Below are 24,536 nucleotides of genomic sequence, written 5' to 3' on the forward strand. Positions count from 1 at the left end.
GTATTATTCATAAAGGCGACTTTCTAACCTTGATCATAAAACTTGGATGGTGGGAGATGTTTGCACCTGCTGACGGCACGAATCTCAGTTATTAACCAGTCCGGAAATTCGTATTTCTTAAAGGCTTCTAGCGGCGGGGTTTATAACTAACACTCCACAGGGAGAGAGAAAAAAAGTGGCGAATTTTAAAACCGCGATCGAGTTAAGCGTGGATTTGTATTAGAAAAACCGGATGGCCTCGAAGACAATTCAAACACTTTCGAAGGGAAGTGTATCCCACGCGGAGAGTTATGAACGACCAAGAAGGGTCTGCTCACGAAAGTCATACTGCGAGGAGGAAACAGATGACGAGCTAACTGCAGAAGATGTCAAGCAATACAGACCGAAAGGTAACTTAGTTAAAACATTTTCAATCACTGTTTCTTGACCACTGATTTAGGAAGTGATAATTAGGGCGCTAGCTGGTAAAATGAGTTTCTCGGAAATTTATAAATATTGTGTCATGTTAACACAACTAACATGATGACTGGATGTCTCGCAGGAATGGAGCAATTTCCCCTTAGCTTCAACTGTCCTTTTCTAATTTCAAAAACAAAGCTCCTATCATGCTAACACGCTGGGAGAAAATTCTGGGAAAATGAAATATTTTATTACCAATTTTTAAAAGCCGATTTAATCAAAAGTAACAGTGGCAAGAAACAGCGCCAGAATCTGTGCGGGGTATTTTTTCTCTAAGAAATTCCGAGCAAGAAAAACAACGAAAGCATTTCGCCGTTCGTAGTTACACACAATGAATAGAAGAGAAAAAAAAAACATCGATATTACACTCCTCCATAGTCTTAGAATGACAATTGAATAACTGACTAGCATTGTTCTGTATCTAGGCAAGGTTATAATTTTTCTTTTGTTGAATGGTACGAGTGGCTTTTATTACTCATGCGAACGCTTGATTTCGCGAAAAATACGAGTTTTTCTTTCTCTGAAGTTTTGATTTTCAGTGACAAGTCACAGTTCTAAAAAAGGCAAGTTACTGACAAACTGTCGAAAAGCTTTAAATCCTGCCAATAATAACATATTACTACGGCAGGACTGGCTATTAATTGCGAATAAATTGCTGATTAGAATAAGGAATACAGTTTTTATTATTTTTAAACCATATCCCTAATGCAAGTACGCCGTCAGAGAGCTCAACTGAATCACAATAGTTTTCCTTTGAGATATCGTTAACAGTGTTTTTTGGTTCTTGCTTGAGTTAAAGTGCCTACTTATGGCCGAACATGTCGGATGGTTTTTAAATGCTAATTTAAAAGTGTTTTAAAGTTATTGTTTGGTACGACTGATAGAACAAGGGCGAAAATGAATCGATTTAAATACATTTGTTCCTCTCGATCTTAAGAGTGGTTTTCTTTCAAGACTGTTTTGTCATTTTGAAGTTTTTGATCGCCGGCGTAATTTGCCATTTTCCGATTTAAAACTAAAAGCGAAGTGCTATTAATTCAGTTTATCAGGCTTTTGGATCTTTTTGGCGTTGACAGGTTGGAGCCCGTCTGCGCGAATTGGAAATATATTATTTTTTGCAGCTGTCGTAAAAACAATGTTGGATGTTCGTTTCGCTGCCTTATTTTGGCTGGAAAGAAAAAACAAGAAGCCGTGTTTCGCTCCAGTCTTGGCTTTCCTCTATAGTTCTAGAGCCAGCAATATGTAATTAAAACTAACGACAGTGATTTTTAATTGCGAAACGTAGTGGTCCACCACTGATCTTCATTAGTGTTACCGAAGTAATGTTGATCAAAAATACCGTTTCGTACAACACAAAAATTTCGCGATTCCCTGTTATTTCGTGGGCGGTTCCAATACCCCCACGTAATTATTATTGTACGACATAACACTTCCGAAGTCCTATCTTTATCAAGTACTGAGTAGCGTGGCTGAAGTATACCCCTGCAAAACGCATCAACAAATTTATAATTGCTGTAATGAATTCCATTTTTTCTGTAAGCCATTTATGCATGTGATATGCCGATTTTTATGACTTCCGCTTCGGTATGGGTTCTTTCCGAACACAGGTGTATGTAAATTCGTCGTTTTGGAGTTTTTAATGACTATCAGTGTTGCTGTGGTATTCTAAAATATGGGGACTGGCCTACGATCTTAAGAGAAGGGCTTCGGATTGACTGATGAAAAACTCTCGTCATTCCCATTTGAGTAGTAATTTCGGACAATGTTTTTCTTCCACAAACAGCTGTTTTGTTGACCTAACTGTTCAAAATGTCATCAGTTTTTAATAAGACTTCTCTGTCCAACATTGCGGGTATGTTTTTATTGTGTACGTAGCGGCCCTTTGTTGTTGTTGTTTTTTTTCCCTGATGTAACTCTTCATGTTTTAATATTTTTGACTGGTGTCAGCCTTTCGCGAAAACAGTAAAATTTTAGGTACAGTCGTTAAATGTCTGTTTTTTTTCCTATACGTAATTGCAACCTTTCAATACGTATGCTTCGCATAGCCAACTTCCTTTGCTCGGGGAATTTTTGTGTTGTATGGAATTTCGGTCATGGCTTGTCCTATGGTCATAACATGCGAAATACAAATTTCTGTTGAAATTGTTGATTGATTTGAAATGCACATTTTCGCGAACGTGCCTTCCTAGTTTTCTTTGTCTCTTGCTTTTTTCCTTGTACTCTAACATTACTATGCCCAGCATGTCCCAAACACATGGAATTAAATTGCAGCATTATGTTGGAGAGGCGAGCATATTTTCCCAAATGTTTTGTTTTATGGTCTGATTGACTTCCCATCGCATGGTAATTTTAAGTTCGTCAATGTTGTACGGTTCCAGAATGTCTAACCGGGTTTTACTGTCACGTGGAATTAAATTGGCGCATGATAAAGAAGGGACGCGAGCTCTGTACTTTGCAAAAGAAATTCAAGACGTTTAAAAACATCCCTAAGTAATGCGAAATAAACAAGTAACTTAAAACAAATTGTTAAATGTTGAATGTTTTTAGTGGTCGATGCGCTTAGCTACAACTAGGTAGCTCACAGTTGCCACTTAAACTGAAAGAAAGAAATATTCCAAAATAAACATAAAAGGCTTAAAAATCCCAACTGGCGGGAGGCAGACCAGTTGGGTATTTACAAGCATGACCGAGGAGTTGAACGAGGGTCTTCCGAGAAACAACTCCAGCTTAATGATCAGAGCGGGACTTGAACCCGCGACCTCCAGATTTCAAATCCGGCGCCCTAATCCTCCAAATGTTGATTTCATTTTGTAAATTTTCGTAGTGCATCTATTTTGATTTCAGCGCAATCCTCCTCACAACAGTCACTTTCTACACAAGTCAGATAATTCTAGGCCGCTATAGGAAGGTTTATGGAGTCCGTAAAGTTTTTGATTGGTTCGAGAAAATAATGAGAGAAATTTGACCGGCAGAAATTCTACACATATATAAAGCTGATCGGGAGAGCCCGTTATTTTATGGCTCTTTTACCGCCACCAAAGCCATTAACATCCCCGAAAAATGTTCACAACGCTTCTATGATGACAAAAGTAATATTTTATTTCTCTTCCTAAAATGTTATCAGTCTTTCAGTTGGAGAGAATTTGAAAGCTTCTACTGCTTTAAGAAGGCCCACGTTTATGCGCTATAGTAATGCCTGAACAATACAATTTCTTTTTCTTTTTGTTTCATCGCGAGAGCATCAGATCAAAAGGTAGGTATATTGACGAGCATGGAACTTGGAGTGAGGAGTATCTGATTTCTCGTCTGAATATGCGTTGCTAGGCAGTTGTCAGTTCCGTACAAGGAAAGAACAAACTAGGACTGATTTAGTTCGAAATTCTCGAAACTGCGCGAAGAAACAGCTATATGATAAACAGGGATATGATCTGGGAGAATTGCCATTTTGAAGGTTAAAAAGTTGGTGATATATATTGTCGGTAAGATAAAACTCCAAGTATATTTTAACTGGATCTCCTAAACTTTTCACATTAAAGAAGAATAAGAGACTAGGTAGATAAACCGAAATTATTCAATTTAACTGACTGATGGGAAATAAATAAGACGAAACGTTGTCTCTGACATGTAGTAGCCAACTAGAACTTATTTAGGTAATACATGTAGGCACGGAGTTGACATATTTTTGACCATCAGCTATTACATTAACATTCCATAATAAAAATAATACTTTTCAGCGGTTTTTTTTTTTTTAAGAAATCAAAGTAGCGACAGATACCTAGCTAAGACGTTTTTCCACAGTTTTGGAGAAAACAATTCATTAGTTTTAGGAGTTGGAAATTGATAATACAGCCAAATAAAAGGAAAAAAAGCGAGATATTTCCCATGTTTTGCTCTTGTAATTCCCTTTTACAGAACCACGATAATCAAAAATCTCAAAGAGCTGCAGATAACGGGAATAGGACAAACGTTTTGTTCGATCATCATAACACAGTACAGAAAAGGTCAATACGAAGATTTATCACTGATATGCTATGGCGACATTATTTTTAGAATTACGTATTTTTGTGGATCTAAGTCTTATCTCGGCTCACCAAAGAGTTCTAATGCTGTAAAGGAAACTAAAAAGTCACAAAATTTCGCAAACCATTCAAACACAGCTGTCACTGCTAATTATGAATGGCCTTCCCCCGCAGATTTAAAGCTTCACAGCATATGCGTTCAAACCTTGAGGTAACCGTTCACGGCCCTGTGCAATATCAAATGTTACCCTAAAACTAATTCAGAACAATCTGCCGAACTGTTGACCCTCCAAATTTGTTTTTTTTTTTCAAAGAAAACCTTGTATGTAAATGTAAAATGCAATAACGTTCTCAGTATTTAGGTCAGAACTGATCAGAAGCAAGCTCTCCCCAAGTCGAATTAGTAACCGTTGTTTCACCTTCAAAACAAGTTTCATCTGCATTTAGATTATAGTTTTGACACTGATAAAAACATATATTAAGATTTATGTTTTTGAATATTCCCTCAAAAGAATTTAATATTTTTGAATTTTCCCTCAAACCTCTCGAATATTCCCTCAAAAGTCGGTTAACATTATCATCTTGTGTCAATTTATACATGTGCTTCTGTTGAAAATTTAATTTTTGGTACAGTGGGAAGATATCTTAATCTCTGTAAAAAAACAAAAAACAAAAAAACAAAACAAAACAAAAAAACACAGAACAGCACAAAGCAAGGTGTACAAACCTTACCATAACTAACACGAATATTTACTGTTAAGATCATAATCTTTTTAATTATTCTGTTTTTTTCCTGTGTGAGTTTGCAAATATTTATTCAGCCTCCAGACATTAACACAATAATTTTGGTCGAACCGACTAAACTGCTCTTTTTTAAAATAAACTTCTTCGCCAAGAACTAATTAAGAACTCTTCAGGATTTTTTGACTCTATTTCTCCAGAGCGTAGGCACTCCCTCCTTGCGGTTTTTATACCTTCCTTCAATGCGTTTGCACTTGTTGTTTATATTTGTTGCGAAATACAATTTTTTTTTCTTTTATTCAGAGAATATAATGAGTTTTCTAGTGAATAAATTATTTCTGACAGGTGGTTATTAAATTCTTTTGTGTTTTTCTGTTCTACCTGTTTTTAGTAAAGAATATATTCTCTTTGCGGGTTACCAAAAGATTATTTGTGAGGTTTTGTTTCGTTTTACATTATCGTAAGCATTTTGCTGCTAAAGATGTGCTTTTGCTGTTCTACTCGAAATCGCACGACTTAATTTGGTGACGCGCGATTCCAGTGGAAACTATGATGGGCTCAAAACAGAGATTCGACGCTTTGAATGATTTTCCGTTTACCCACGATATATTTCAGCCTCGAAATACATAACGATATAAAAAAAAGTTACATCAAAGAAAGCAAAAGAGTTATTTACACAAGACAAATGATTCACATCTTCTGCTTCATTTCAATTTTGTAAAGCTGCCGTGAGCAATTTATTTCGGTTTAGATTTCAATGTTGCAATTAAAAAGTAGTTTGATGCATCGCTCGAAGAAAAGGAAAATTAAATCTGATTCGTCTTTAACTGACTAAACAAACATCTGTTAACATCAGTGTGGCTCGTCATTTCGGGTAATTATTTTCTGATAATTGCTTCGCTCATTTCGGCGAAATTGTTTTCAATCTCTCCATTTGAAATAACGCAAAATTCAGCTGTTTTCGTGAGGAGCAGTCAATATTTCCGGCCTTTCGTTACTCCACGAAAATCTTTGGATTAGCGTAAACGTTTTTTTTAAAATAAAACTTATCATAGTAAACCCTTGATTTTCAACTATGTCGGGTGCATTTTATCTCACTCGAAGAGGAGAGCCAGTTTCTGCTAGCACAAGAGTAGCCAAGGGCAGATGGAAAAACATTAACACCTATCTTTTAATTGAATACGGGTTCCTTGTATCTTTGTGAACAAAAGGAAATGTATCTTAAGGTTTATTCTATTATCCTGTCCGAAGCACGTTCAGGCTTGTCTTAAAAAACATTCTTTCTTACGAAATACGTGAAGGTCTTCCTTGTAAAGTTCAAGTCCAGTTTTAACGTAGACTAACTGCCCAAGAGCTCATCGATCCGGGGTGCTTTTTAAAGCTTGGAGACCATTTTTAAATGGCCACTCTTAAATTGCTTTACATAATCTATTCTTATGTTGGCTTTATGATGAAAAGCTATGTCAGTGAAATGTAAGCAGAGGCTGCAAAATCTCAGTTTTTCCTTTACCGGTACGCCTTATGATTGATTGAATTTTTCCGCAATATTTTGACCACGTTGAAATTAACTATGAACAACTGGTACCCAAAGATGTTGCTTTCAATTATATTGTTCCGTGTATTTTCCTCATGCTAGGCTGTGAGATCCCCATATTATGAGCATGATTTGTTCCATGACCTTTAATACTTTTCTAGCAGGTAATTTCCTCCTTAGTGAAGTTAATATTTATCCAATTTTAAAGTGTAACAGGCTTTGGCTTCTGCAAAGCGAATTAAAACCAATTAAAAATTTAGCAGAAAAAAGAAAAAAAGTTAAAATAGATATAGGTTTATTCCCTTTAAATAATCCTAAATCTCTCAGCATTTTTAGCAACAACTAGCGACATTTTTATCGCGATTTGAAAAGCACCTCAACGACCGAAACCGAGGTATATAAAGAACATTATTCGCAGTTAGACGTTCAAGACTATTTTTCTTTTCTTTGTTGGAAAGGTCCTCAGCAGGTAGTATGGGTGATATTAAAGCAAGTTCATACTAAACAATAGAACTCGGCTCTTGAGAGCGCGAAGATTAAATGTTTAACACAAATAAGAGGTTAGCAGGCCGAGTACCTTAATGTCACTATAGATATGCAGGTACCACAATATTTCATTTAAAGTCTGCACTTACAAGGTTCAAAAAGAACCCAGAAGGACAATAGGTTACCAGGCGCACACATAAGTCCACGTTGTTTCATTTTGTCACAAGGGCTTTGTCACTTGGACCGCTCAAGCCTTATCTTACCAACAGATGTTTGTTAAGAGAGCACCATTTATAGGAGGGCAACATCGTAAAACGTGCTGTGAGCTTAGTGCCTAGAAGAGATTTGAAGTCAACTGAGAAGTAACGTAAGACGTCAGTTGTACGGGACGCGTTCACTTGCACCAGAACAAGCTTAAGGTAATTGGTCACCTTGCTCTTCTCCCGGTACAGTTTGGACATATTTGATTGAAATATTAGATGCAGTAAAATGCTTTCTTGAGGGCCAAAATGGAGGGAAAGTGATATAAGAAAATGACTACTTAACCGTGCTCTTTGAAAAAGGGGTAAGCGTTTTATTAATTTACGTTTTTCTGTTCCCTTTGCGGCCGAAAAAGAGATGACTGTTGTTCTTCCAGCTAAGTTAATTTGCTTATGTCAATATCGAAGTAGTTTTTAGCTTTATGTTGCAATTTATCATTACTGAAGGACTGATGCAGCGCGTCATCTCGGCATCAAAAACGGCATCAAAAATATATAGGGTATTTCTTCAAAGTACAAATGTACCCATAAAAAATAATTTTTACTAGTCAAGCCGTTAGCAAGGAGTACTTAATTTTAACAAACAGAATTTGATTCGTTCACAGCGAGCTTAACGTGAAATCATATTGAAAGTTTCCATTACTAAACATAACTAAGTGGGAGCTAAAATTTGGCCGTTCGCAATTAAGACTTGATATTCACATCCTTGATTTTCTAACGCACCCACGCAGTACTTGCCATTTTGAAAATGATGACGTCACTGTTTCAAAGCTATCCCAGCGTTTCACTCCTACATACGTGTGGTTTGGTCTGTCGCTTAGGGGAATATAAAAATGTTGACGACTATTAAATGAACTTCATCGTTATTTAACTTTGACTAATCAAATTCTCCCAACCACGAGATGTTGTGCGAGTTTTACATTTGACGAGTCGAAATTGATTTGAGGAACTGCGGGAGGCTATGGGGGCAGACCGTGGGCGAAAAAATCGTGTAATTAATAAAATTTAACTACGTATAAAAGGAATAATGTATATTGCCAGTTAAGATCATCGTTCATCAAACAATCGTGAATGCCAATATGACGTGTGCTGAACGTTTGGACTTTGATTCATACCTGTAGCACAACTTATCAAGAACTACTCTCGACAGGAATTTTGATTAATCTTCTGCAATGTTTGCGACCACATTCAGCCTACTACTGAAAAATAGTTTCTGCGCGAGCATGTGACGTTCTTCTCGGTTAGTTCGGATTAATTTCATTTTATTGAGGGATTTTATCGTTAGCCTGAAGGGTTTGTTTGGACAGGAGTGTACATTACAGGCAAGAGGTACATTAGGAAGACAGTCATTGCAGAATAATTCAAGAAAGTGCAGCTAACTGAAACCGCGTCAAAAAGAACCGGGAGACTTCAAAATCGCCCAGACCCCAAATAAACATAACTAAGTAAATAACTGATAGTATTGGTAGAAAAGCAATGGACTCTAAATCATAGAAAATAAATACCTATCGTGAAAGTGGTGCGTGGTTTAGTTCAGTTAAGACGTCACAGTGCACGCGGTCTTTCCGCACATGACCTCATTCTTTGCCCTTTAAACTTACGTTTTTCACACCTGCCATTTCCCCACGTGGTTATTATATCTCCAGCGAAACCTTGCAATATCGAAAGCAAAATTGTTAACCCCGTTATCGTCTGTGGATGTGAATTTTCACACAGAATATTAAAACGTTATCGCGAGCTCCATCTGATCACGCAATTTGTGATCATGTCGCAAGGCGAAAAACACCTTTCCAATCCGAGCAATCTCAAAATAGTTTTCTGACGGTACAAAGTCGCTTCAACGGAACCTGAATCATCGAGATGCCTGAGGACCTGATAAGTTGTAAAACTTGAATTTACTATACTTAGATGATAACTTTCTTTTTTCAGCTAAACGCTTATGTACTGTCCGTTGCATTTGATGATTTAATGGTGTTCTAAATGTTACACAACTCATTTTAAAACAAATATCGCTTGGTACTGACCTTTTGAAGCCGTAAAATGTTTGATAAATGTTTTGCTTTGACGTGAGCAACCGAAATGAAGCTAACCATGTGGTTAATGATAATTCTGTAAACACACTGACCTTTCTGACCTTTGTTTGACTGTGGTTTGAGAATGTCACGTAAACTTTGTTAGAGGTTGGATGTATGGGGGTGCACATGCAGTTAGGAAAACTAACCGCCTTGTTCATCGTGATCATGCATGACTTGGCACTCTCGTTTCGGGACCTAACCTGTATAACTAGTTTGCAAACATTGTACTGAACTTTGTTTGCATTAGAAACTGAATAACGTAACACTGTTGTCAAGAAAAGGGCGATATTGCAAAAGATGTTTATCAGCCATGACACAAGCGCCTTATGACTGATGCTGCTGCTGCTGCTTTGGGCGAGGTTATTCCAAATATTATTCTTCAAATACAGAGCCAATGTAATCACGCAATTTCAAGCCACTTTTCTTCGCAAAAACTTTTTTTTGAATAAAAGAAAATCATGCAAAAGTTTGCTTATGTGCAAATAACCCAAAACAAACGAGGCATTAAGATTGAACAGTGACTGCTTTTGCCATTTAGCTTACAATTTTTTGTAACATTGCGCAAGAGCCTAATCGAAAAAATTGGTAAGATAGTTGAACTATATCTGTACAAGTGAATATATGTCATGTCACCATCTACGGGTGTATTACGAAGTCACAATGTGACCAGCTCCCAGTTGGTTTGATAACTCAGTTGGTAGAACACTGCACCGGTATCGCAGAGGTCATGGGCGCGAATCCCGTTCAGGCCTTAATTTTTTTCAGGCTTTAATTTCACAACTGCTCAAGTTGTGTGTATAACTGCGATGATCAAGCATGTCTTCATGAACTATATCTAATGTGCAAACTTTCCTCCTCGGTATTGTAACAAGGCCATATTGCTTGTGTTTCTTTTGATTGAAACACTTATATTCTACGTAATAACAGCTTTTATTTATAGAACCTTTACGGGCAAGTTGAATATAAATTTCGACTCTGATTTATTGAACTGGGCGGAAATCACGACAACGCGGTTTCCAATTTAAATCCTCGAAGCAATTTTTCGTAAACAAGAGTTCAAAAACTATGCAAAGTTTGCATGCGCTGGGTAAGTTAGCGAGCATTATGTGTCTTTTCTTATATAAAACGTATATTAACAATTTAACTTTTAATTATTTGTATGTTTGTCAGTACGATGACTTGATATACAAAGATGCACGCTGACTTTGCTCATCTGCACAATGAACAGAATGGCTTTAATCAAATTGAAAGAAACCTAAACCGTTCCCTTCCTTGAGGCAAAAACTGAACAGACGGCAATTAAACCTAAAGAATGGGCCTGGTTAAGCTTCATTGTGTTCGGAAACGACGAAATTGAACATGTGGGGTTAGGGACGACGAAATTGAACAAAGACATATTTTTTCGAGAATCTTTTCAGAAGTATTTTGTAAAAATTTCAGCGTCTGTGGCATGGCTCTTAAACAGCACGAACATAACTGACCAAAGGCCGATCAGTAAAGTGGAGGCAAAAACTAAAGCATTATTGGTCCCTTGCTTGTTTTTTTTATTTTTTTATTCTATTTTCTTTTTTCTTTTTTGTGTTTATTATGGCAGCAAAGTTTTGTTATTCTATATCGATTCTATCTGGACAATCATATTTTACATTCAATTGTTATGGTATGATAGCTTCGAAACAGTTCATTCAAGGGTTAGTACAGTAAATCATTATTGCATTGAACACTGAACAGTGAACATGCAGTTGACACATTCCTTGTAACTTTGCTGGAACGCTTTAGCAGTGCTCTCACCTTATCCCACTTTGCCTTCATCCATGTACTTATACTATTAAAATAAAATAAACTGCATAATCTTTATTACTGGAAGGGGTAGAAATGGCTAAGGCTGCCTCGACGATTAATTGTTTCTGTCTGTGATTGTAGATCGCTTGATTCTCTTCGTATGCTTTTCTGTGAAGCAGAATCTCTCACAAGTACGCAATTCCTTCAATTTAAAATGGCTGGCTTTAAAATGGAATGAGATAATGTAAATGTGATAATCAAAGAATCATTTCTTCATTTATTGGGATTAAAAGTAACTTTCTGTAGAACGCCTTCCCTGGCTGAAGCAAAATGTCACCGCTTTTTCCGCAGTGAAGCTAAGGCTCGCTACGAAAGGGTTAATATTGCATTTCAAAATTAAGATTTTCCTTTTTACCTCTTGACGCCACGTGTAGCAGAGAAACCTTGAAGTAAGAATTCCTAGCGCACAGAATGATAGACTTTAAAACTGGGGAAAACTATAATATCTAAACACCTTTTTGTTTTCTTACTTAGCATAATTATCAATACCCAATGCAGTGATGGGAGTGATTCGCACTAAAAGTTGTTACTCCATTAAGAAATCTTCGTCAAACCAAATGAGGAATATGGAGTTGCTTGACTCTGAAATAGAACAAGCCGTTCATTTTTGATTCGATACGTATGCCATGCTTCATATCAGTGCTAATTTAACATGAAGAAAAATAACATAAAACCGATCAACAAATCATCAGAGATAATCAAGTTGCTCAATCTTAAGAAGGTGTATTGAACACCTCCCTTTCTGACCTATCTTCCTTATCGGCTATTGGCGATAAGGAAGGTCATCGACCATTAAAGATTGGTAGTTTCTTTCCATTAAAGATTGGTTTCTTCACACAAATAATTGTTATTCAGTTGATTTTCGGACCAAACCCATAGATTTATAAACGCAATAACTTTGAATAAATGAATACGCAATGCTTCGTTAGTTCTAACTTGAATTCTTTAAGAAAGCAAACACAGCCGGAATGCCCTTAATGGTGCTAGCTAATCGGATTTTAAAAAGTCTAGCAGCAGGTGAAAATCTTTAAGAACAAATCTGACTCCACTTAGTGCCGAATATTCGTCCCAATTTTTTTTTTTTTTTGTGCTGAATCATTTAAAGGCTTTAACCTGGAATATGCTTATAAAGCAGCCAAGGTAGTTTAAAGATTGCATCTTTTTGGGCGTTTGCGCTACTGTAAATATCAAAAACATATAATTTTATCTTTTGTGCCCGCAGGCAGATTCATTTACTTTACATTTCACTTTCATCCCTGAACCACACTAGAAAATAGAAATTGTAAGCAAGACACGATTTCTGAACAGTTTTCAGGAATACTTTTGTTTTATGCCACATAATATCGGCCAAACACTACATTTTCCGTTGAGAGAATGTTCATTGAAACTGACGTGCCTACGGATAGCAATTGAACTGGTCGGGTCCTCAACTATAGTTTGAATTGTTTTTCTTTTGAATAAATAAATAATCCAAATGTCTTTCACTGTTTATTATTATTTTTTTAACAAAACGCAGGCAGATGTCTGTTAAAATCTGACAGCACTCAATACTCTGGATTCACTCCTCCGCACAGCAACCTTAGATGTTCGTTAAATTCATTCAGAATTCATTCTTTTGTTTTTTTCACAAGGCTTAACATTTTTTCACGCTTTTGTATTTGTAACTTTCTAAACACACGTGCTTCAGAAATCGAACAGCAGTGAAAGGTAACACGTATAAACAGCGCTATTGTGTGCATTGTAGTTGTTACCAAATGGGGCACGCTCCTTCAATAGCACTGATTGCTCATTGTGTGAACGTTAGTTTTAGCAGGACAGAATAAATAGAACGGAAGATAATCCATAAAACAGTTTGTAGTTGACGATCTTCTCGGGAGAACTACTTTGTACCTATAAAACACGAAAGGAAAAAAGAAATCAAACGAGAACCCATCAAGGTAAAATATCAGTCAGTTTTCAATGCCTGAAATAACTTTAGCGCAATGCTTTCTACCTGCTTGCGTAAAGATGATTTTTTTGGAATTTAAAGCTTCTAGAATGTACTTTCATCCTTTTTGCTTTCCATCTAAATGATTATCCAATATCTTTCATATTGTTGTGGCTATAAATAAATAGTTCCATTCAAGTGCGAACTTAAGTTTTTTCTCTGTCCAATTGATATTGTAACAGGAGGAAGACGAAAAGAGTCGTATTCATTCATAATGCTGGAGAAAAAGCAGAGACAGATAGCGCAAACACTTAGATGGTAAGTATACATGCTAAAAAAAACTCCATTTAATTTTTTAGTGTTTACTAGGGTAATGCCTTCCAGACTTCCAAACCGTTAAATAAAGACATTTGGAAGTGGTGTTTTTCTCCATGTCGAGTAAGAGTGCGAGTGGCCGCAAGCGTACATCAGAAGGGTCCACTCAATGAAAGAAAAGATAACTGCTATCGGCAAACTATCGTGATTTCAGTCCTCTCTGTCTCCAAAACCAACAAGCGGTGGAGCTTATCTTATGTTAGACTACAAAACGGTCGTATTATTTTACGAACAGGCGTGGACCTTATTAGAGCGAAGGTCAAAACAGCAGTTGAGGTGAAGTATAATAAAATACAATTAGACAGGGAGATCTATTTAATTTCGGAATGCTGCCTCAAAACTGCGAGTTCTGCCCAACAATATCTCAACAGGTTCTTCTCCACCCGTATTCGCTTTTAATGTCACCATGGGTCGAGGATATCAAAAGCAAGTTAAATTGGTACAATGGTGCCTCAAAATAGGATCTCTTCAAATAGCAGTAACTAATTGAATGAATATTCTTATTATGACTTCTTAATATTAAGTTTATAACTGTATCAAATGCAAATAACACGTTTGTGGCATCCTTGTTCACCTATATTCGCCTTCAGCTAGCCTTTGGTCGGTTACTCTTGCCTTAGCAAGTATTACATTTCGTATATTTCTTGCAATCTGTCTGAGATTTTGGTTTTGACGGTGCACCTTGAAAAAGCATTCAAAGAACTAATTGAACGAATATGCTTTATGACTGTCTGAAGCCAGTCTTAATGTCCACGAGGGACGTTTTTAACAAATATCAAATATAACAAGGGAACCTCCAAGATCATTTGTCACTAAGAAGAACAAGTTTAATAAGTTTATTTTCCGGCATGAAAAAAACGAACATGTTTTCCTTGTACTTTGGGCCACTTTTGTTAGTTACCCTCAAATCGATTTAACCGTTGACTTAACGGATTTTTTGTAGAGGAAGAAAACTAAAATTGGATCAGAGAGTACCTTCAAATATCGCATAAATTTATTTTTATTTTTGTTTATAACGGTCTGGTGTCCTTATATTAATACACGCCAATTAGGTGTATAAGTGCCTTCTGTGCATAATGTACTTATAACTACTATTAGGGTTTGTCACGAATATCGACGGAATACAAAGAGCAGGCTGCATGGAGCTTCAGTTCTTCACGTATCATCTGTCTTCAGTCTGAGCTTAATCTGTAAGCTTTGTAGTAATTTTATTGTGTTATTGATCAGTGATTACCTGACTCTAATAAGTAGAAATATAACTTCCAAGTCGTCGACTTTATTTCGAATCGAAGCGAACGTGCAAGTCCTGTCGTACTAAATGTATTTATAGCTACATATAAAGTGTTTGCGGGCACAAAGCATTTTATATCCTTAATATTACCATTCCAAGTTTTTGCCAGGTCATGTTTATCCTAGTACACTATCACAACTTAAAGGGCACTTACGTGAGTAAACTAACTTTCAAAAAGTCAAAGGCATATATCTACATCGCAAATAAAACCTAAGAAAGTGTTTTGCCTCAAGGGAGGTTAGTGTGACGGGGTTATCAACTGTTAGACAAGCACAAGGTTTTGGTTCCAACTTAAAAACTTTGACGAACGTTTTCAAACTCATGGGAAGATGTCATGGGAAAATTGCTATAAACTGATTACATCTTTGGCTTCCAAAATGCAGTAGAAGTAAAGGTAAAGTCTGCATACGAGCCAAGTGGCCCATCAGGCCGATGCTTATATCCCTGTATCTGTAGCATGAAGCGAGTAGGAATATTTCCACTCCCCTTGATGGAATGATAGTCCACGCAGGGTTACTCCCAGCATTACATTCGCGGGTACCCATTTGTACACCTGGGTGGAGAGAGGCTCTTTGAGAGTGAAGTGTCTTCCCCAAGATCACAATACAATGACCCCAAGGCCAGGGCTCGAACCGAGACCGCTCGATCCGGAGGCGAGAGAAGTAAACATGAGGCCACCGCGCCTCCAAAAAATGCAGTCAACGGGCTCTAAACGTAGATTGTTTCTCCTTTGCAGGCTTGGCGAAAATTACGAACTTAAGGAGGGTATGTGTCTGCCAAGGTGTGTCATGTATACACACTATCTTGACTTTTGTAGAAGGGGCAAACTTTGTCCAGCCGGACCAGCAACGTTTGGAAAGGTAAGAGTTAATGAAAGATTTCGACGGGGATTCCCTAAATTTATTAGATATTTTTAGCCTAACTTTTCGATCCTTTCTTCATTTCCCAGATAATTCGACAAAGGTTTCCAAAACTGACAACCAGGAGACTAGGAACTCGAGGGCAATCAAAGTAAGTTCAGTCCATTTGGACCATTCTGGTAGTTCTAACTGAAAAAACTAGTCCAACAGGAACGGGCGAGTGAGGATGCCTCATTGTTCATTCTTGTGTTTTAGATTTGAGAAAAAAAAAAAAAAAGAAAAGGAAAAAGAAAAAAAAAAACACCCTTGAGGTTCAATGCCAAATCAACTGATTGCACTATAAGCCCTGCTAGCAAAAAAGATGCAACTCCCTAATATCTAATATAACGCAACATTGTATTCTATTCGATTCCAATAATTCTATTTGACTAAATGAATTTTTTTGATAAAATTAATTATAAATATATTTGCAGTAACTTATCATTTCCTCTTAGCGGTCAGTACGTTACTTGTGTAAGTCGAGCCTACTGTTGACCTACTTTCTTTGAAATCACCATTAACAGGGCACGGCATTTGTGTACATGTGACTACGAGTGATTAAATTCATCGTAATCTAAATTAACGTTTATTCTTTTTTTTGTGCCAGGTACCATTATTATGGCATAGTTGTCAAGGAAACGTCGGCTTATTTTCACGCAGGTTATTCCAAAAAAGGATTGTCAAGGTAGGTCAGAGCAAGAGTTTGATAATTTTATATAGAGGATATCACAAAGCTGCGCAAAGATGTGATTTCGTTTTTGCTTCAATCGTTCGTAAAATATTGATTTTAACAAGAGAAAATAAAATTTATATTTTCCAGCCATCGTGTAACTTTCGTTCTATTAGATTATATAGACAAATTGACGAACATTTTTGAAAAAGAAGTGGTATCGAATTGAACTAACTTAGGTAACGCTGCACAATTTTTGCTTTGCAGATTTTCAGGAATGAAAGGGAAAGGAGATGTGGTAGGTCCGCTCGGCGTTTTTGTAGGTAAAAAAAAGGTGGTTAGTGTTCCTGTTAACACCCAAATCTATGGTCTCCCTGATTCCAATAGAGTTTTGCATTTTGGTCATTTCAGTTTTCTTTATTTGACATTACATTGTGAAAACAAAGATTTTAAGCCAAATTTGAGTTAGACTAACTGTTGGGGTCGGTCATCATCCTTTTTAAGCTATAACGTAACGTCATTAAGGGTCTTCAAAGCCACCAATATTTACGCTACTGTGCGTAGAGGTGACGTAAAGCTGGCGGGAATTTGGCATACAAGGAAATTAAAACAACAACTTTAAATTCTCTAAAAAGCGTTAGCCTCTAGCATTTAGCTAGTGTATATGTAAAGCTCATCTTTTTAATACACGCTAGGCAGCGTTAAGCTACTGAAATGAGAAATTTAGACAGCGTTTGCACAGCCTTACATTGCAGTAAAGTTATGTTTTTATGCTATCATGGCTACCAAAAAGGATTGACCTTCACACAGCTGACTTTGCTCAAATGTTTTGTTAATACTATTCTGTTTTTCTACTTAGAACTCAAACCACAAGAAGTTTTCCCTTAGTTCTAAGTCAGGTACTCTGTTGCCAGAGTTTCCGAAGGCGAATACCGTCCAACTACCAGACGGAGTTTCCATTTACAAGGTAAGGGATAACGCAACACTCAATCTCAAAATCCTTATATGTGATTCCATATAAGTAGAATGTCAAGACTGTCTCCGATATACGTGGATCACCAAGCAGCAGCTTATTGTTCTTTAAAGCATGAAGTGTCAGTGTCGCTGAACGTTATGACAGCCCATCGCCAATTTCTTGCTAAATTATGTCCATAACTATTTTGTTCCTAGCTAGAATAATGACGAAAAAAAAAAAAAAGAAAAAACAAAACAAAACAAAAAACAAACAAACAAACAAACAACAACAACAAAAACAACAACAACGAAAAAAAAAAAAAAAAAAAAAAAAGATGATCGGAGCCCAGCGTATTTAGGCCACTGCCATAGTCGGCCGTCTTATTTAATATGATACATAATATAATTCTACATAATATAAAATGCATGCCCCAGTGTCAAGCCAAGGCATGAATTAGGTATTTCTTCGTTGTTGCAACTAAATTAGTTTACTGACATTGTTATCTTATGGAAAGATGATTCATTGATCGATTTTTTTAGAAATAAAGGATAAAAAGATGTTGATTATGAATGATAATGTAGTCTAATTATAACTGATTACTTTTGCTCACAGGTAGAGACATTCATTATGATGTACCGAACACATTGCCAGAGAATGTTGGACACTGTTGTTAGCGCCAACTTTGAAGGAGTAAGTTGAAACATGGTATTACGTTTGTTAAGAGTTATTTCAATTTGTGGTTTTTGTTGCTCATATGGTCTCCTTCAAGTTAAGAAATAATCAAAGTATTAAACAGTAAGGGTAGCGGGTAGGTATATGATTTTCTCTCAAATTTATACCCATCTGATTTTGACAGATAATAGTCAGTGGACTCACAGCTTTTATTTAATTAATAGACGGCATAATTAAGATTTCTTTTGCCAATTGTAATGTTAGCCTGTGTAGTAAGCGTTCCTGCACCAAAGACAGTCTGCTCACGGCTCTCCCTCGTCCCGCCACCCCCTACCTTAATTTTCTGCTCTCGCCCCATGCAATTTCCGCACAATCACCAGGCGAGAAACCCGTACGGGAACGCTTGTTATGCAGGCTCCTCGTTATACCTGAATTTAAACTTAGTTAGGAGTGCTTTTTTTTTTTTGTCAGGTTCAGAACTTTATCACCCACTTCTGGCAAGGAATGCCGGGCCACATCATTTCAGTGCTGGAGTGTCCTGTGGTTGTTGATATTGTGGCCATTTGTGACTCCATACTATACAAGGTAACGTCACGTGTCTGTTCTGTGAATACACTATAAACGTTGAAAAGAGGTCTGAGTGTAAGTTATGCAGTAAGCTCTAGAGACGATTAAAAGTTACGAAAATTAACTTGTGACGATGGATTGACTGCGAGTCGATTGATTGACTGACTGACTGATTGATTGACTGACTGACTGATTGATTGATTGATTTAGGTTTTGACAGATGTCCTAATACCTTCAACCATTCAAGATCTTCCGGACAGGTAAGGGTTCCTCTCTCTCTCTCTCTCTCTCTCTCTCTCTCTCTCTCTCTCTCTCGAAAAAAAAAAAAAAAAAAGAAAACAACAAGATTGTTCACCAAAAAAACACTTTTTCATTTAACTTTCCCGTCTCGTACAAACAAGAATGATATAGTGAAAGGCTAAATTACACTCACATGTGTTTATTACTTTCATATCAGCCTAAGAGAAGAGATAACAGAGTTTGCTGAAAACTTGCTTGATTGGTTAGACGAGTCTTTGACGGAAGTGCCGCTGGCATTAAAAGAAGCAAAATTTGAAGGTTAGTTGATGATCAGTTGCTGTTATCCAGGACCCATGCAACGTTTAGATCAAAAAACAAACAAGATGTTCTTTGTCACTCACTGAAACAATTTAAGATACTTTCCTGAAGAGAAAACACCTTTTCCTTTTCAGTTGCAAGGATTTTTGCACAAGCTTTGAAAAGACAAGTTTGTTTTGTTCATCTGGCCCAGGTATGTAAAAAAAACGATTCAATGCCTCTTTTCCAGCTTTTCTCCCCGTTTATAAATTGCCCAACCCCCTCCCCCCCCCCCCAAAAAAAAAAAAAAACCACAGTCCAATATATAACAGTACCCTCTCGCCAACTTAACATGTTTTGCTTTCATCTTTGCAGGCAGCACGCTCAGCGTTGCTTAGCTACGAGGACGTTTCCCAGATGTTGGGTGACTTAAGAAAAATCGACTTTGCCCAAATACTTTCCAAGAGTTTCTTCATTAGTGGAAATGCCGAAATTTTTCACAAAGTCAAAACATGTAAGTAGTCATTTGCAAGATACTTTCTATCGCTCTGTTCCAGAAAGTAAGTGTCTAGAAACGTATCGTCTCCAATTCTTTAGCAGTTTATCGTGTTGAAACAAACAAATTCATAAGGGACGATGTTTGATAACTGATCCTAACTAGTATATAGATTTTACGATTTTCTTTCTTTATTTTTCTTCTTAGTTTTAGTTTCGATTGAAAAGATATATCAAACACTCAGGGCAGTGTTTTACCACATTTCTAACAACTTCGAAGCTTGTGAAGTCCGCTACATGTCGTATTTTTAATTCCTCTAGTCGCTTCAAAATGAAAAAAAAATCTCCTATCTTTGACATATCGCTATCGAAATTGTAAAATTCATTAGCATCCTTTTTTCTTTCAGACGTTGGTGAGTTGGAAAGTCTCCTCAGTAAACAGGCACCTTTAGAAGCTTACATCGAATGGCTTGACAGTGTAGTGGATCGATCTGTCCTCAAGGTAATGTTCTTCCTCCCTCCCAGCACGAGGCCGAATTCGAAATCATTTAAAGCCCTGGTCAAAATAGCCTGCGATCGCAGACGTATTTCCGGCTGTCGCTTGTCTCCGCCGAAAATAACGTCTGCGAACCCGAGCCAGGAAACGATTTCTGTGATGTAGGAATTTTAAGCCAATCACAGTTTAGCTCAAGTAGCCCCAGAACTACTGCGCGAGGTATTCGCTGCGAGGAGCACTCGAGTCTCATTCTATCATGGAATCTGATTGGCCAAGGAGAAACAAAAGTCATTCCGTCACAGAAATCGTTTCAATTCCTGGCCGGGTTGGCAGACGTTATTTTCGGCGGAGACAAGCGACAGCCGGAAATAAGTCTGCGTTCGCAGGCTATGGTCAAAACTGGTGAGATTCCTTCCTCTGACAAAGCATTGGAAATGTCAGTTTTTTCCCCCTAACTCATTTCCACCATGCCAGTGCTAATTCCTTTGACGGAAAGATGCTAGTCGACTTGCTAGCCATCTGAAACAATCATGGACAAACTGCTTTCTCACGAAATTGTGTAGCCATTGCTAAATGAGGCAATGAATAACTAAATAATCTTTTGCAGGGATCGGAAATGAACAAAGACACGCCTTTTGAAGACAGAGCGAGGAAATTCTTAGCCATGTGGTCTTTCATTACAGCACGAGTCCTTGCAGATTTAACGTTAAGAAGCGCTCCAAGTTTTGGTGAGATTTCATTTGATAACTGATTGCGCACCGGTCCAGCGTTGGACACCACAGCATGGTTTCTGATGTAGTGTTAGGAAAGACGTTTTATTTGCCTAGTGCTTCTTAAAATCTGGTTTAACTTCCGTATACATTTTGGACCAGACTGAGAAAATCACTGTCGAGATAATTTGCAATCGATCGTGGGCTAGCGGGCTTCCCAGAGAGACATTTGTAGACGTCTAAGCTAGGAGGTTGCCAGTCTCCACGCATTGAAGAAATGCAATTTTCAACCACTTGCCGCCATTGCATGCTACGAACACGGGGCGGGAAAAGTGTCAGAGTACCTAATACTAAGCTTCTTTTTGCTTTATGTTTGCCTTAACAGGAGTTTTTCACTTGATCCACACTGCTTTTGAGGAGTATGTGTTCCTTGTGGTCGAAAACCAGATGATCGTCGAAATGGACAAAAAGTTAAATACCTCTCTTGAAACCCACATCAAGAAAGGTCAGCTTGCGATTTTTATCTTAATAAGTGTTGGTTATGTTTTAACACTGATTCGCAAATAAAAATGGCGCTAAGCCTTATCGCAAGGTGCATTAAGTTATTATTAGGTTAAGTAAAACAATGTATTAATTCTCGTATATTTTTCTTGTTCAATTCAGAAATCTTATGGCACCTTGTATGGTATAACACTAGCTATCTCCTTGGGATCACACATTTTATTTTTGACATTATTATGCATTTACTAAACTCAACCTTTTCTATTTTTGAATGTTAATTTTTTTAGAAAATCCACCTTTGATGCCATCAGTAGAATCACAGCTTGATAAACCCAAGGAGAACATGCAACCAGAACACTGGCAGGATAAATCAAAAGACACGTCTCGAGTGAAAAAGCAGAAGAATGCACTGGTCGGCTTCATTCCTGCCACAAAACAAACTATGGGGAAAGATAAAATTTCCCAACAGCAATTCAAGAAAGTCCATGCCAATGTTTATCAGCAGGAAGAGAAGGAGCACAACGCCACATGTACGCCAAGTGTGACCTTTCCAAGCGAAGAGATCTACCAGCCAGCACCGATTAACAACCAACCTCGTCAACTGGGACATCCAACACCTTTAAATGCTCCTATACCAATGTCATTTGCACCCCTACAGCAATGTCGCTCCGGTATTCAGACGCTACCGATGGCCGACCTAGAGCCACCCCGAGACGCTGCTAATGCCCCAGAAATCAACGCATTTCAAGGTGATTTCATCAATGCTATCGACAAGACGTTTCTAAGCTCAAGGATCAATTTAAACCCCGATGACTACATGGGAGCCTCGTGGGCTCAGAATGAAGCTTCAAATCTTACCGTGTTGAATCCTGTAAACATCCATGAACACAACTCAGTTAACAACGGTGCGATGAACTTCCTAGGAAATGGGAATTATCCGGTCAGTTACGACAACGGTGTGCCTGCACTTAACGTTTATTCCAGCGCCCAAACAATGGCTTCAACTCCTCGACAACAGGAAATCCCCTACATATCCCCTACTAAGGATGACTTTGGCTATGTGCCTAGCATAACAAACATTTACTCAAGATATAACACACCTAATTATGTTTATGATCCCATGCGGAATGCAGTGCAACCCAACGGAAATGACAGCATGAGTTTCAATGGACTGCTCAACACGCCCGGTAGTTCCTTTGGCATAGACAGTTTACCTGTACATGATATTCAGCTAAATCGATTAGGAATTGGTGCAGTTTAACATTATTTGGAGAAAACAACTTTCCTATTCAATGTTATAGATGTGACTGAGTATTGACGTTTGTTAAAACATTTATGGTAACCTCTAAAGAGACCTTAATGAATCATTAACCACTATTTTATAAAACAGCACCAAGGTTCATCGAAAAAAACAAATATTCCACATGAATAGAAAAAAACAAAAAACAAAACAAAACAAAACAAAAACCAGAAACCAAACCTACGCGATATTTCGGAAAAAGGCCTCAACACTATTCTTGTTAAAAAAAAAAAAAAATGAGATATACATTGAATTATTAACTGAATTCAAGCCAGCTATAAGTCTATTCTGGTTGGGTGACCAGCAGAGGCCGTTGTGTGTCACATAATCCTGCTTATTCTCGTGTTCTGGCTAGCAGTGACTAATTTAATAGTGGTATTTGATAGCTATAATAGCTTTTCTGCCTTGGTTAATGGTTAATATTTACTGGTTTGGCAAAGATAGAAACAGTTTTCCACCCATGTGGTAGGAAACAACGTGTATATTTAACTCGGCTCACCTGATGATTACGATTATTTTTTGGTCAAGAGCGACAGTATATAACCACTACGGAACTTTAGTTACGAAAACAGAATATCTTTATTATTTCCTTCAAAAGCATGGAAACCGCATTTTCATCTTGCTTCAAAAAAGAGTACAATTTAGAGGCAGGGTTTCCGCCACGTTTTACAATGTTTAGGGATTAAATGAAAATGAGTTTCAGTCTTAATTTGCCAACAAAGTTTTAACATTCCGTGAGCAAAAAGAGGAATGGTGCCTTTCAAAGGTTGGTGACTTACTTATGCCAAACACTGTAGCAAATTTGTTAGATATATCTCGACAACAATGATAAGAATAATCTTAAATTTGAAATAATTTAAATGTAATATATTCCATGTAAGCAATAAGTCAAGATCTAACAAACGTAAAGGGATTAATAGAATTTATTACATTTTAAAATATTGCAATAATGTAAAAGGAAAAGCTCTACATTTCGCAAAATTTAACATTAAGCGGCATCAAAGGGCTTTATTCAATAAAGTAGATTATTCTTTGCTGGAGTTACTAATTAATTTTCTTTAAGTAAACAAATTGATCTCAGAGTCTGACATGGATGCTCACATGAATCGGTTGTAACAAGTTTAATTTACAATGCTTGGGTTGTTGGTTTTCATGTTAATTTCATGGGGGGAGAGATGTGTTTAACGGTAACAACAACAGCAACAACAACAACAACAACAACAACAACAGCATCAACGGCAAGATAAAAAAAGAAACAAGCAAAAAGAACAAACATTTTGTATGCCTAAGAAACTTTAGTATGGCCTATTGACTAGTCTTTACTCGTAGCACAGGCAACATAGGTGACAATGCAAGCATCATATTGCAACTCTAAAAGAACCGCGGTGAGCGTGCCGGGCTCCGGATCAAACGGTCTGGGTTCGAGCCCTGGTCGGGGTCACTGCGTTGTGCTCTTGGTACTCTTTTGGATAGGGTACGGGGGGGGGGGGGTGGGGGGGGTGGAAAAGATGGTCTAATGGGCCACTGGATGATGCAAACTCTTACCAGTCAGCTACTGTGTTTATCGGGCATATCTATTGTGCTTAGTACACAAGTAGTGTGTTTATTAAATTAAATTGTTTCCACAGTTGACGGGCTTTTTTCAAAATGTACAAAAAAAAATATATATATATATAATATGGTATTTAGCATATGTTTTTATTTTCCCATATACGTAGTGAACATTGT

General features: G+C 37.4%; 1 protein-coding gene across 1 annotated transcript; it reads left to right on the forward strand.

The window, feature by feature from the left end:
* Window positions 1-223: 223 nt before the first annotated feature.
* On the forward strand, window positions 224-24,297 carry LOC145499377 (DNA-binding protein RFX6-like). Its single transcript, XM_081478894.1, has 17 exons — window positions 224-389; window positions 13,583-13,658; window positions 15,743-15,866; window positions 15,956-16,017; window positions 16,513-16,590; window positions 16,843-16,873; window positions 17,435-17,542; window positions 18,143-18,220; window positions 18,674-18,787; window positions 18,980-19,029; window positions 19,227-19,327; window positions 19,462-19,520; window positions 19,682-19,820; window positions 20,209-20,303; window positions 20,905-21,025; window positions 21,393-21,512; window positions 21,796-24,297. Exons 1-17 carry the CDS (start codon window positions 233-235, stop codon window positions 22,767-22,769), a joined length of 2,487 nt encoding a protein of 828 aa, XP_081335020.1. The 5' UTR covers window positions 224-232; the 3' UTR covers window positions 22,770-24,297.
* The last annotated feature ends 239 nt before the right edge of the window (window positions 24,298-24,536 follow it).

Source organism: Orbicella franksi, chromosome 10 (genome assembly GCF_964199315.1).
Source record: "Orbicella franksi chromosome 10, jaOrbFran1.1, whole genome shotgun sequence".
In the NCBI taxonomy this organism is placed as follows: domain Eukaryota; kingdom Metazoa; phylum Cnidaria; class Anthozoa; order Scleractinia; family Merulinidae; genus Orbicella; species Orbicella franksi.